Source organism: Carlito syrichta, unplaced genomic scaffold (genome assembly GCF_000164805.1).
Source record: "Carlito syrichta isolate Samal-C Ts95f unplaced genomic scaffold, Tarsius_syrichta-2.0.1 Scaffold308018, whole genome shotgun sequence".
Classification (NCBI taxonomy): domain Eukaryota; kingdom Metazoa; phylum Chordata; class Mammalia; order Primates; family Tarsiidae; genus Carlito; species Carlito syrichta.
The window spans coordinates 151,420-166,338 of NW_007252114.1; the positions used below are offsets into that span (position 1 = coordinate 151,420).

Below are 14,919 nucleotides of genomic sequence, written 5' to 3' on the forward strand. Positions count from 1 at the left end.
TATTTTAAACAAGGAGTTTAGTCACTTTGGGTGAAGTCAGAGGTCCCCTGAATCCTAATCATCTGTTCGTCCCACCCACCCATCCATTTATCCATCCAAAACTATTGCTGAACAACCAGTTTCTACGAGACACTGCTCATTCCACTATGCTGTAGCAACCTCCTTCTTGGATAAAATAAATCACAGAGCTGGTCTTCAATGAGCTTAAATCTACTGGGCACATCTTATGTTTGTTTTTAGAGTTAAAAGAGTTTTGAGGTTAAATAGCCTTTAGAGACCTTCCATATCATGTAGGTATACTGACATCAGATGTTGAAAGATAGTTTTAAGGTTGTTTGCTCCAAGTTGGTGTGGGGATTAACGGAGGGTTAAATTTGCAGACTAAGGGGTATTGGGCTCAGGCAATTCCTTGGATGGCATCATGGGTGAAGAACAGTGTTGGTGGAGGTGGATGGCTACTGTTAGGTTAGTTTTGAACTGTTGACTCTGAGAAACTTAAAGGGAATCGAAAAAGATGTTAGAAATAGGAGTCTAGAGCTTGGTCAGAGCTTGAACAAGATGCATATTTGGGAGTCATCAGTGAGTAGGTGGTAATTGCAGCTGGGAATGATGGTAATCCTCAGTCCTTCTTCAAGCTCAGAAGGATTTCCAAACCGTTTAAATTGGAAAGGAATTCCTTAAAGGAATTTCTAAGCTGTGTTCTAAGTCAATACAAATAATTTACTGGCTCACACACACACTTTTTTCCTCATTACATTTTCTGCCATTCATTCAGTTCACCATCTTAACTTCTATTCTCTGAGGTTATAAGCAATGCATGTTCAGGGATCTCAATCCCAGGAGGGTTGGTGTACACCATGTTTGACTCTCCTCTCCTGGGCTGCAGGCTTTATCTTTTTTTTTTTCCTTAAGAGGGAGGTAAAAGAGCTTCTTTTCTGATTTTACACCCTTATACAGGAGTTGCTAGGTAATTGCTGGTACTCTTGGTTGGTTTCCTTTAGTGGTCAGAGAGTCAGCGCATGTGGTTGCCAAGAAACTGCCCTATGACAAAGTTTTGTATGTCAGTGCCCCTAGAAAATCGAGTGGATTCATTATGTGATTTTTTTGGTATAAAACTGATGAGTACCATTATTTATGATATTCCTTGTACCAATCCAGTATCTGGCATGCTGTAAAGATCATTTTTATTGTACTATATTGTGACCCTGACCTTCCAATACTTTCCATAGATATGTACTGACAGTTTTTAGTTAGACTTTTGTTTGTAAGAAACTGAGTTTATGGTACGCTCAAGCGATGAGTACCAATTATGAGGATACACAAGGCAATAAGGAAGACATAGATCCTGCATTAGTTTCTAAAATTGCTGTAACATAATGCCATAGAATAGATGACTTGAACAACAGACATTTATTTTCTCACAGTTATGGAGACTGGAAATCCAAGATCAAAGGTTCTGGCAGGATTGGCTTCTGATTGGTCCTCTCTCCTTGGTTTGCGGGTATCCACCTTCTTACTGTGTTCTCATATGACTTTTCCTCTGTGTGCCTCTCTCTGGTACCTCTTCCTCTTCTTATGATACCGGTTATGATGGATTAGGGCCCCATTCTTATGACCTCATTTTAACTTAATTGTCTCCTTAATGATCCCGTCTTCAAACATAGGCACATTCTGTGGTCCTGAAGTTAGCTTTCAACATGTAAACTCCTAGCTGACCTCTCAAAAACTCAGAAGTAGGAAGCACTTTATGATGAAGGCTCACAAAGGTCACAACTAGAACCAAAATGATTTTAGGAATTTCAGAAGAAGTGTTCATGGATTGCTTACCATGGATTGCTTAGACTGGGTTTTGTTGTGATAATAAACATACCTCCAAACCGAAGTGACCTAAAACAACAAATGTTTATTTACTTCTGTTTTGCTGGCCAGCAGGGCCCTTCCTTCACACTGGTTACTCAAGGTTTTGGAGCATCTAGACTATTGAACATTGACCATGGCCAGTCACTGTGCCAGAGGGAAGAAAGATTTCTGGAGAGTCTCACTTCAGCAATCAAATATCCCATCCTAGAAATGACACTTGTCGTTCCTGCTCATAACGTTTTCAAACTCAAAACTTGGCCATAGTCACATGGTGGCAACCAACCTCAAAGAGTCTAGAAGTACAATCCTACAAGATGTCTAGAAGGAAAAGCAATATGTGGTAAACTGTGCTGATAACTGTTGCGTTATAATTCTAGCTCCTCACCATGATTGCATTTGTTCACTTGCTCAGATTCTGCTCCTTTAAAAAAATAGATCTTTTTCTTCTTCCCAGTCCACATAGTCTATTCAGTTATGTTTTCCCTCCACTTTGTTTCCATTAGTCACATATTTGTGTCCTTATAACTCATAGTTCTTCATGGTCCTTTAACCTATCTCACAGTTTTTTCTGTTTTCAGTAGAGAAATATATATTCAATTTTCTGTTCTCTTCAGAAAAGAGGGTTTCCAGAGCTCATAACCAGGGTTTCTCCTCAAACTACTTCTCAGCCTCCAGTATATAGACAGGGTTTTTGAAGGTCTTGAGTAGAAGGTCTCGTGTTGGGAGTAATAGCCAAACAAGGCTACCCCTTTGTCAGATGCTATATCATAGAGGTTACCCTTACACAAACCAATTAGTGTACTAAGGACCATGGCTCTCATGACCAGGAAAGTTTTTATCACAAAAAATGCAATAGACTATCATTAAGGTCTCAACTATTGATGTCAAAAAAATCCATGAGATTTAATATTATAATGATAAAGAGCTTTCTCACTTTGGTTCTCAATGATGGTTTAAAGTCAGTGCATTTAAAGGATCTACACAGTTATAAATTTCTTAAATTTTATGTGAAGTGGTATGATGTTAACCCAAAGTGTATTTTTAAAAGTTAAGGATGTTATTGTAGAGCACCACTAAACATTATCCAAAGAAGTATGACCAATAGATAAAGTTAAAATGGAATTCTACAAAGGACTCAATAAATCAAAATGAATACAGGAAGGAACAATAAACAGAGGGAGAAAGGAGAAAAATTACAATATGTAGATCCAATTCTAACCATAACAACAATTACATTAAATGTGAATGTATAAATACTCTAAAAGCCAGAGATCACCAGGACTGATTATAAAACAAGATCCAAATAGAAGGTCTTTGTTTAAAAAATACAATTTAATGACAAATATATAAATAAAGTGAAAGAAAATGGATGCAAAAACAAGCAGCAGGCAAACAGTAAGTACAAGAATACTTATGTAGCTACATTAATTCCAGTTAAAATAAACATAAAGATAGAGAGATTTACAAAGATAAAAAGGGACAAATCACAATGATTAAGAGAAGCCAATTCATCAAGAATACCTAAAAATCATCCAGGTGCATGCATCTAACAGTAGTGCAATTAAATACTGGAAGGAAAAATTGACAAATTGCAAAGCAGAAAATGACAATTGTGCAACCATAGTAGGAGATTCTAATACCTTTCTATTAGGAAATGACAGAAAAGGTAAATAGAATATCAGAAAGACATAGAGGATATGAACACTTCAACAACCCTGCCCTAACTGCTGTCTGGAGCATACGATGCCCTAATACTGTAAACTAAGCATTTCTTTAAAGTATATATATATGCTCATCAAAGGTTAGCATGTATTTGACCATAAAAGGAGCCTCGATAACTTTAGAAGTCTTAATACTATACAGAATATGTTCTTTGAACAGTATAGAATTAATTTTAAAATAAAGTATGTAAGAAAATAATATTTGGAAATTAAGCAGTTTGCTTCTAAATACTCATGGTTCAAAAAAGAAAGTACAAAGAAAACAAGATAACATTTTAAACTAACTGGTAATGAAAATACAACATATAGAAAATTGTGGGTGCAGCTAAAGACGTGCCTAAAGGAAATTTATATCTTTAGTTGGTTGTATTAAAGAGTTGAAAGACCTAAACTCAGTGATGGAAGGTTTCACCTGAAGAAACTAGAAAAAAAAAGAGTACTGTAAAGCCAAAGTAAAAGGAAAGCAATAGTAAAGGTGGTAATCAATAATAATAAGAAGAAATATTTGTCTATCTAATCCTGAATTGCACCTCACACTTTTAAAATAAAATAAAATTAGAAAGAAGAAATAGCAAATTTTAAAGTATGATACCTTATCTGTTTCTTAAGGATGAAATCATGCTTAGTCTTCGTAAACTCTTTAAAAAATACAAGAGGAAGTATCCCTTTTCAACAATACTATGAGGCCAACTTTATCCTGACACTAAAATAAGGCAAAGACAATTCAAGGAAAGAAAACTACAGGCAATATATATATATATATATATAATGAATATAGAAAAAACAAAAAACTCTTAAACAAAATATATTTAAATCAAATTCAGCAACATATAAAAAGTATAATAAATCATGATCAAGTAACGTATCCCAGAAATGTTTCTTAAATATTGGAAAAACAATCTATTTATGTAATTCACCATAAAAATAGAACAAATTCTTATATTAATAAATGCAAAAAAACTATTTGTCAAAATTCAACAGTCGTTTATGGTAATAACTCTTGGCAAGGTAGGAAGGGTAAGCAAATTCTTCAACCCAAAAAGAGATATTTATGAAAAACCTATGACTAACATCATAGTAAAAGTTAAATATCCAATACTTTCCTCCTTTGTCAGGATCAAGATAAAGATACCATCTCTCAAAACTCATTTTTTTTAGGCAAGGGGAAAAAAAGGTATAACGATAAGATCACTAAGGAAGTGTTATGTACGTTTATTTGTGGATGACATGATGGTTTATGTGGAAAATCTGCAGGAACCTATAAAACATCTACCCAAATTAGTAAGTGAACTTATCAGGGCCACAGGAAATAAATCTAATGCACAAAAATCAGTAGAACTTTAATATATTAGTGACAAACCACTTTACCAGTGGCAAAGGGAAAACTAAAATTCCACTTAAAAGTACTGCTACTAGCTGTAGTGGCTCATGCCTGTAATCCCAGTGCTTTGGGAGGCCAAGGCAAAAGAATTGGTTGAGGCCAGCAGTTTGAAACCAGCCTGGGCAAAATAGTGAGACCCTATCTCTTCACAATGTTTTAAAAATTATCAGGGCATGGTGGTGTACACCTGAGACCCTAGCTTCTCAGGAGGCAGAGACAGGAGGATCACTTGAACCCAGGAGTTCAAGATGCCAGTGAGTTGTAATCACACCATTTCACTCCAGTCTGGTCAACAGAGTGAGACCCTGTTTCTCACAAATAGGTAGATGGATGGATAGATAGATAGATAGATAGACAGACAGACAGACAGACAGACAGATAGATAGATAGATAGATAGATGAAAAGAAAGAACGAAAATGAAATTCACAAAGCTGATTCTAAAATCTGTTTCGAAATTCAAATGACCTAGAATGCATGAAACAAATTTTAAAAATAAAGAGAAAGCTAAGAGACTTATTTGAAGACTTGCCACAATGCAGCAATAACTATAATAATGTTACAAGAATCACAATGTTGATTAAAGAATAGACATATAGGCTATAGAAGAGACTAGAGAGTCCAGAAATAGACTCACATATACTGGTCAACTGATTTTTTTTTTTTTTTTGAGTTGGAGTCTCACTCTGTCGCCCAGACTGGAGTGCAGTGGCCGCTCCCGGCCACCGCAGCCTCAACCTGCTGGGCTCTGACGATCCTTCTGCCTCAGCCTTCCAAGTAGCCGGAATTACAGGCATGTGCTACCACGCCCGGCTGATTTTTTGATTTATTGTAGAGATGAGGTCTTACTGCCCAGGCGGGTCTCGAACCCACGGGCTTTTTTTTTTTTTTTTTTTGAGTTGGAATCTCACTCTTGTCGCCCAGGCTGGAGTGCAGTGGCACACTCCCAGCCACTGAAGCCTCAACCTGTTAGACTTAGGCAATCCTTCCACCTCAGCCTTCCAAGTAGCTGGAACTACAGACGCACACCACCACACCTATCTAGTTGTTTGTTTGTTTGTTTTGTGATTTATTGTAGAGATGAGGTCTTATCAAGTTTCTCAGGCTGGTCTGGAATCCCCAGGCTCGAGCAATCTTCTTGCTTCGGCCTCCCAGAGTGCTGGGATTACAGGCTGAGTCACCGTGCCTGACCTAATTGATTTTTGATAAAGGAACCAAGGCAACTCAATGGAAGGGGAAAGTCTTTTCAATAAATGGTCCTGAAAACATCTGGTATCCATGTGAAAAAATAGGAAAATCACTCCTTACCTCAAGCCATATTTAAAATGTGAACTCGAGATGTATTATAGATTAAATGTAAAAAAGTAAAACTATAAATCTCCTTGAAGAAAATATAAGAACAAAATTTTTATAGCCATAGAAACAAAGTCTTGGAGTCGTCAAAGGACATGAAAAACACAAACAAAAAAAGAGGGGAAAGTAATACATTTGGCTTTATCGAAAGAAAAAGAATTGTGCTTAAAAACGTATGATCACAAAAGCAAACTACATAATAAGAGAAATTATTCACTATGCATGTATCTCACAAAGGATGTTCATAGAGCATATGCAAATGATTTTCAAACTCAAGAATATAAACAACTTAATTAAGATAGGCAAAATATCTGAAGATACGTTATAATAGATATATTAGTGACCAATAAGCATATGAAAGTATGCGCAACAAGATAATCAGGAAAATGCAGATTAAAATTACAAAAAAAATCACACATTCATTAGTATGACTAGAATCAAAAAGACTGACAAAGTCAAGGGTTGAAAACATCACAGAGCAATTGGAAGCCTCATGCATTTCTGAAAAGTAAAATGATACAATGACTTTGGAAAACAGTTTGGCAGCTTTTTAAAACTTTAATATGTGTCTATCATATCACCTAGTCATTCCACTTTTAGGTATATATCCAGTAGAAACGGAAACATATGTCTACAAAAAGACTTGTATATGCATGTTCATGGCAGCAATATTCAAATAACCAAAAACTGGCGGGTGGGATGTGGACAAATATATATTAACAGGTGAATGGGTAAACAAAATATGCTATAACCAGGTAGTAGAATACTACTCAGGTATAAAAAAGCATGGAACACGGATGTCTGCAACAACATGGGTAACTCCCAAAGACATTTTGCTGAGTTAAAGAAACCAGACACAAAAGAGTACAAACTTTATTATTCATTTTTCATGAATTGTAAATTCATCTCTAGTGGCAATAATAAATCAGAGGTTTTTCTCAGGCCAAGGTCAGAGGGAGGGATGGACTTCAAATGAATGAGGTGCTTTTCTGGATTCATGGAATTGTTCTATATCTTGACTATGGCAATGAGTGTATACAATGGCCAGAGCTCATTCATTTTAGATACAGTTTGTCATGTGGAAATTATTCCTAAAAAATTTGATAAAAAAAAATGTCAGCACTTTTGGAATTGATTCTCTACCCCAGTTGAGCCTTGTTTGGAGGGCTGGTATTTGCAGTCATTGTGTGAGTTTCTGTGTGTTAAAAGTCTTTGCAAACTTTTGCAGTGGTATTAAAGGGTTGCCATTATTATAATGTTAGGAGGTTAAAGGTAACACAGAAGACCCATTCCCTGAGACAATGAGTGAGAGAAGAGAGAAATTCTTCTATCTAGGGCAATGGACATGTTCGAGATTAAGTATTGGTTGAGCTTTTCCCTTCAGTATATAAAAGATACACATTATTGTGATTTGAAGTGAATCCAAAGAAAATTTTTTGCAACTGTAATGATACCCAGAGCCTGGTAATTTGAATGGTAAGCACCATTTCTCATGTCGTCATAGGGATTATAACTGCAAATGCAGTCTTCTTAATTATATGTATTGCTTTAGCTTCTGAAATGGCCATGGCATCTTCCTGCCAGAGCACACTGGATTCCAGAGGCCAGGGCTGGCCCAGCTGGCTTTCCCAGGCGACTGGAATGGTTTAGGTAGCTACTTATAATCTGTCGAGCTATGTAAAAGAGTTTTAGTTTGTGGCAACAATATTCAAATCTTTGAGTCTCAATCATATTCCCTGCATTTCCTCTGAATTTGAAAGTCAAATAAACTCTCAGGTTCCCCTTAACCTCATTTCAATCTGCCTTTTCTGGGCTTGCAGATAGTGTCTGGATCCTCATCTTGGCTTCACTCCTAATGTGAGCTCAACTCCAGAGGTGCAATACTAAGGGCTTCTGAGACCTGTATGTGGATCGCTCTGAGGTCAGGCAGAAGGTTAAATTGGACTAAACAAACTCACTGAGTTAAGATACAACCACTAAGTTTCCTTTGGGTTCGTTTTGAAACCATAAGTCACAAATTATCTTCAGATACTCAGCCAAGGCCTTTCTTGAAACATAGCTTCAGTTTGCTTAAAATCTGTTTTATAACAGATTGGGATTACAACAGTTGTGAAAAATATAATACACAAACAGACAGATAGATAGGTATTGTTCAGGTCGTCCATGGATCAGAAATCCAGAGGGCATTTGATGAGCAAGAGGTTTATATTATTTTCCTTCCTGTAAGGGAAAATAAAGAGGGAGCCTGGAATATGGGGGAAGCCTTCAGGCAGTAGTGCAGTGGGACCCCAGGAGAAGGTGATAAGGAAGGAGAGAAGACCAGATGGGTCTTTCTCATGGCATTTCTCAGAAGAGTTGAATCAAGTCCATTGGTAGCCCTCAAGCTGAGAACAGCTACCAGAGCAGTCCTGTGTCTTCCAGGAGGAAGTCTACCTCACTGTTCCTGCCATGCTCTGTCCTTAGCTGAGAACAGCAGATAGGCATCCCAGCAGCTCGAGATCTGAGGGACCAGAGAGAGGGCTGATAGATACTCTTAGTTTGGTGCAAAAGTAATTGCGGTTTCAAACCGTGAATTTCAAATCATCATAACTAGGCTCAAACACATCTTTATTCATCAAAATAGGAACCATTGCAAGCAACACATTTTTTGCCAATGAGAAATAAGCTTGTTTATTCCCGTAGCATAAAAATCCTTGCTTTAGGATTCACCAAGTTCTTAGAAAGCATTTTGTGCACCCTGCCGGTTGTGGAAGCATTTTCCCTGCAAAAAGTTGTGGGAATGCTTGCAAAGTGGTAGTTGGTTGGTGAGAGGTCAGGTGAATATGGCGGATGAGGCAAAATTCGTAGCCCAAGTTGTTCCACTTTGGAAGCATTGGTTGTGCGGTGTGCAGTCAGACGTTGTCGTGAAGAATGAGGCCTTTTCTGTTGACAAATACCAGCTGCAGGCACTGCGGTTTGGGGTGTATCTCATTGAGATCAGGTGTAATGGCTTCCCCAGGATTCAGAAAGCTGCAGTGCATCGACTGGCAGCAGACCACCAAACAGTGACCATGGCTTTTTTCTGCTGCAAGTGTGTCTCTGCGAAGTGCTTTGGAGCTTCTTCTCAGAATGACCACTGAGGTGGCCATTGCCAGTTGTCATATACAATCCACTTTTCGCCGCACGTCACAATCCGATTGAGAAGTGATTCGTTGCTATTGCATAGAATAGGAGAAGACGACTCTTTGCAATGACAATTTTTTGATTTTCGGTCAGCTCATGAGTCACCTGTTTATTTTTTTAATTAATTAATTATTATTATTTTTTTTTTGAGTCGGAGTCTCACTCTGTTGCCCAGACTGGAGTGCAGTGGCCGCTCCCGGCCACCGCAGCCTCGATCTGCTGGGCTCCAGCGATCCTTCCGCCTCAGCTTTCCAAGAGTCACCTGCATATTGAGCTTTTTCACCTTTCCAGTTTGCTGCAAATGCCGAACAACCATAGAATGCTTGACATTAAGTTCTTCGGCAACTTCTCATGTAGTTGTAAGAGGATGAGACTTGAGGATTGCTCTCGATTGATGGTTGTCAACTTCAGATGGCCGGCCACTATGATTCTCTTCTTCAAGGCTCTCGTCTCCTTCACAAAACTCCTTGAACCACCACTTCACTGTGTGTTTGTTTGCAGTTCCCGGACCGAATGTGTTGTTGACGTTGTGAATTGTCTTCACTGCTCTACGACCCATTTTGAACTCGAATAAGGAAATCACTCGAATTTGCTTTTTGTCTGATATCATTTCCCCCGTCTAAAATAATCATAAAATAAACAGCAAGTGTTGTTATTAGCAAAAAACATAAAGCGAGAAATGTGCATTAAAATGATGTATAACAGCCGGGCTCGGTGGCTCAACCTGTAATCCCGCCCTTTGGGAGGCTGAGGTGAGTGGATGGCCTGAGCCCACGGGTTCGAGACCCACCTGGGCAGCGAGACCTCATCTCTACAATAAATAAAAAAATTAGCCAGGCTTGGTGACGTGCGCCTGTAGTTCCAGCTACTTGGAAGACTGAGGCAGAAGGATCGCCGGAGCCCAGCAGGTCGAGGCTGCGGTGGCTGGGAGCGGCCACTGTACTCTAGTCTGGGCGACGGAGTGAGACTCTGACTCAAAAAAAAAAAAATTGTAAGACATATTGACTCAAAAAAAAATGATGTATAACATGACGATATTTAAGAATGTATTCCAATATCAAACAGCTAATATCAACAGTGCAAAAGCTGAAATTACTTTTGCATGAACCTAATAGATAGATGTTAGGTGGATAGATGATAGATTAGATAGATAGATACACAGATGATAGGTGATAGACAGATTAATAGATAGATAGGTAGACAGCAGGATAGATAGGTAGGTAGACAGATAGGTAGATAGATAGGTAGACAGCAGGTTTAGAAAAGACATGTTTATGATATTTACCATGATTTTCTCGGAGAAGGATTGTGGGACATTTGTGGGAGTTTTCCTTTGCACTTTTGTTTCTGAAATTTTCTGCAGTTTGGCATGTGTGTATATCCATAAGCAAACTTAGTTAAAGATTCCCTCAAGTCTTTGTCTTTATTATATTCTTAATTTCAGAAATTCACCATGTTTATGGTGTGTGTGTGTGTTTTTGTGTGTCCTTGCTTGGGTCAGTTGGGTTCAAGCTTTCTGATTCTTCTTCTTCACCTTCCCCAGCTTCCAAGGAAATACACTAGAAACATGTGATGGGGTAAGGAGATAAGTCTATTTATACACTTCTATCCACATTCTCTTATCTAACCAAGCTTACTGGCTACTGGTTGCTTATTTTTAGTCATTAAAAAGAGTGCACCAATGCATACACTCAAAATATGTGACCCAGACTCTCCTAAGAAACATGATTGAATCATTTGGGGGGACAAGCCACAGTTTAGGACCTTGTAAAACTCAAAATAAAATTATTTGTGCTCTGAGAGAATTATAACTGAAATTTGCTAGTCTGTAATACAAGTTAATTCTATTGTGTGGTCATTTTGTTTATAAAAGCTGTACTGGCCGGGCTCAGTGGCTCAGCCTGTAATCCTGCGCCTTTGGGAGGCTGAGGTGAGTGGATTGCCTGAGCCCGCGGGTTCAAGTCCTGCCTGGGCAGCGAGACCTCATCTCTACAATAAATCAAAAATCAGCTGGGCATGGGTAGCGCATGCCTGTAATTCCGGCTATTCAGAAGGCTGAGGCGGAAGGATCACCGGAGCCCAGCAGGTCGAGGCTGTGGTGGCCGGGAGCGGCCACTGCACTCCAGTCTGGGTGACAGAGTGAGACTCCAATTAAAAAATAAATAAATAAATAAAAAATAAAAGCTGTATTGGAAAGAATCGTGTCCCCAACAAAAAAAAATCATGTCCACCTGGAACCTCAGGATGGGACCTCATTTGCAAATAGTTCTCTACAGATACAATTAGTTAAGATGAGCTTCCACTGAACTAAGGTAGGCCCTGATCTGATGACTGGTGTCCTTACAAGGAGACCATGTGACACAGAAAAGACACGCAGAGAAGAAGCCCATGCCAAGACAGAAACGAGAGTGGAGTGATGCATCTACAAACCAAGGAACATGAAGGATTGCCGACAACCACCAGAAGCTCAGAAGAGGCAGGAAAGAATCTTCCCCTGGTGACTTCAGAGGGAGCGTGGTCCCACCCAGTATCTCAGTTCCAGACTTCTAGTCTCCAAAACAGTGAGAGGATACGTTTCTGTTCATTGAAGCCGCCCAGCTGGTGGAACTTTGTTTGCAGCATGCCTAGGAGATGACGACAGAAGTCCGGGGGACAAAGCTGCATTGTGGCGTCCTGTGGACCAAGAACCTGGGAGCAGAGGGCCATTGGGCACCCTCCCTGTGCCCTTCCCTAGTCAACAGAGTGCATTGGCAAGGAAGCATCCCAGGTGAGGACTGGTGACACCTGAGCTACTTTGAGGAATGTCCGGCACTGCCAACACACATTCCAAAGCCCAAAATCATGCTGTGTGATCTTTTTTAAATGTCTCCATGTAAGGGAGTAGCGAAAAGTGTACAAACAGTGACACAGTGGCTCCAGTGAAAGATGCTCATCCCGTAACCGATCGCTTCTTCTGCTTCTGTCTGTTCCTAGACGACACTTCTCTCAAACAAATATGACACAATCCTTGGAAGAGAGGGCAAATGGGACGAAGGGGGTCTTTGTTTTCAATGCACTCCAACTGCTTATGATTATGAAACTAACAAGATGGCCTTTGCAATCACTTATTGCCTGTCTCTCTGTGGGAAAACAGTAATCTTTAATCATAAAACTGACGCCATGGGGAGTGAGCAGAGACCATGCCTCCAGCAGACCTGGAGAGGTCAGGCCAGGGAAACGAGCCGGGGAAGGAAGGCCTGCGGTTGCCTGCCGGCTGCAGACCACAGTCAAGGGGGCCAGCCTGCCTGTAAAGCAGCACATCATCCCGGAGAGCCCTGAGGGCAAAGCCAAGGCCAGATGCCAAAGGCCATTGGGCCACATTGAGGAATCAGGGTGACATTGAGTGTCTCCATAAGGATGCTCAGAGTGGAGCAAGCCTGGGGAAGCCTGGTTGGGTGTAGCATGGGGGTCTGTGGCCCTAGGGGGGTGACAGTCCACTGTGACAATGAGGGGAAGGGTGGGGACAGACCCGGTCACCTCCAGAGGCTTTGTGGCAGTCCTTCTGCACTTCTGCAGCTCACAGAAAGAATTATAGGCACACAATATCCCTGAGTTGTAGCTTCTGTCCTCTGCTCTGATTTAAAACTTTTTTTCTGGTATAAACAAGCAGAGGCTAATAGGCATGTGCTGTGGTCAACAGACTCTTCAAGGGATGATACTCTCAGGGGTCTTCATTTTCTGCAGAGATCTTGCTTCATCTATTCTCTGCTATTATTTTTCAGAAGCTCGATCCTGATTTAGGACCATGGATTGACACTGAAATAGTCACGTAGATCCCTGCAACTTCAAAATGAATGTTGAAAATAGAGAAATAGTAGGAAAATAAAAATTAAGAGCGTGTGTCACACAGGCTAGTGCAGAGAGTGTAGCAAACTGGGTCTAATCAGGAAGGAGAAACCACACAGAAGGTTAAACAGAAAAATATGTTAATGTATAATTTATTAGCTATGATAAAGGAAGGACTATAAGAGATGAAGGAAATCTCTATGGTACCCTAAAGACAGCTTAGAAGTTCAACTCTCCCTGGGGAAGATGTGAATCAGCCCTGCATAGCAGAGAAGTTGGCTGGTTTGGCGAGATTGAACCTGGTCTAGAATTGCCGGCCAGACGACAGACCACCTTCTGGAAGGCAACTGGGGCCGCGTGTCAGATAGAAATCCCTGATCCAGGACTGCAATGGGAACCTGTGTGAGGGAGGGGACAGAGGGTCTTCCAGGAAGCAGGATGCATGTGGGGGAAAGGGAGAGGTTCCCAAAGGGAGAGCATCTCCAGTGGAACCCCGGACCACAGACATGTTGCACATGGCCATGCTGGGGCTTTTTGCAGACAGCTGATCGCCAGGCAGAAACTGCAGGGTTGCAGAGGGATCACTTTTCAGGGTCTGTGGCTCAGACAGTTTCCACCAGAAGTCTTCACATCCACATGGCTAACTCTCCTGGCAGGCCTCAAAGAAATTGTTGCACGCCCCTTTCTCCTGCAGTGTTCTTTTTGTGTACTCTATTGAGAAAACTTAACCTGGTGCTCCCTTTAAAGGAGAAATGCTTAGAGGCACTCCATTGTTTATTATAGAGCAAAAATTTAAAAATGAAAAATAAAACTGGAGCTTAGAGGTGATACATTAACTGACACAGAAAGTTTAGCAAAAAATGCTGGCACATAGTAGATACCCCGTGATTGGAAACTATGTTATACCTATTCAGTGAGACTGAATACATCTAAATTATTTGGAATACAGTTAGAAGTTACGTAGCCATGTTTACATTTTTTGCTGTGTAATGTATTGTTGTATGCTATTTTACTAGGCATAAAGCTGGTCATCTGTGTGTACGGTATTGCTAATTTCTAATTATGTTTATTTTCTTTTTGTCTAGGTCTTATACAATATATTAATTGCCTTCACGAAGATGCATAAATTTGAAGACATAGAACCCGTCGACATTTTGGCTGGATGTGCTCGATTCATTATTGTGGGGGTCGGAGGAGTATTGTTTGGCATCTTTTTTGGATTTATTTCTGCATTTATCACACGTTTCACTCAGAATATCTCTGCAATTGAACCACTCATCGTCTTCATGTTCAGCTACTTGTCTTACTTAGCTGCAGAAACACTCTACCTCTCCGGCATCCTGGCGTGAGTACAAACCGGGGACCACGTCTCCTAGTAATATAAAGCACATTCAGGACCACACCGTGTACTCCAGGCATCTATAAAAGGCATGACTTCTGACGTTAATCCTCAAAGACACTGCAGGACTTAGGAGGTTTTAAACTTGTAAAATCTGATCCAGGTTCTTTGCCAAACAAATATTCTCTCCACATTTGTGTTTGCTCTCTTCTTGTGATTTGCATTAGGAGAGCGTAGCAATTTTAACATCCACCCAGAACGCTAAGGAAAACTGTTGCTG

General features: G+C 40.0%; 1 protein-coding gene across 1 annotated transcript in view; it reads left to right on the top strand.

The window, feature by feature from the left end:
• The window catches only part of SLC9A4 (solute carrier family 9 member A4), a 66,716-nt gene that overhangs the window by 20,297 nt on the left and 31,500 nt on the right, over window positions 1-14,919 (top strand). Inside the window, exon 3 of the mRNA XM_008064777.1 lies at window positions 14,386-14,645. Within this exon, the coding sequence (XP_008062968.1) occupies window positions 14,386-14,645 (260 nt within the window). The remainder of the gene's footprint in view (window positions 1-14,385; window positions 14,646-14,919) is intronic.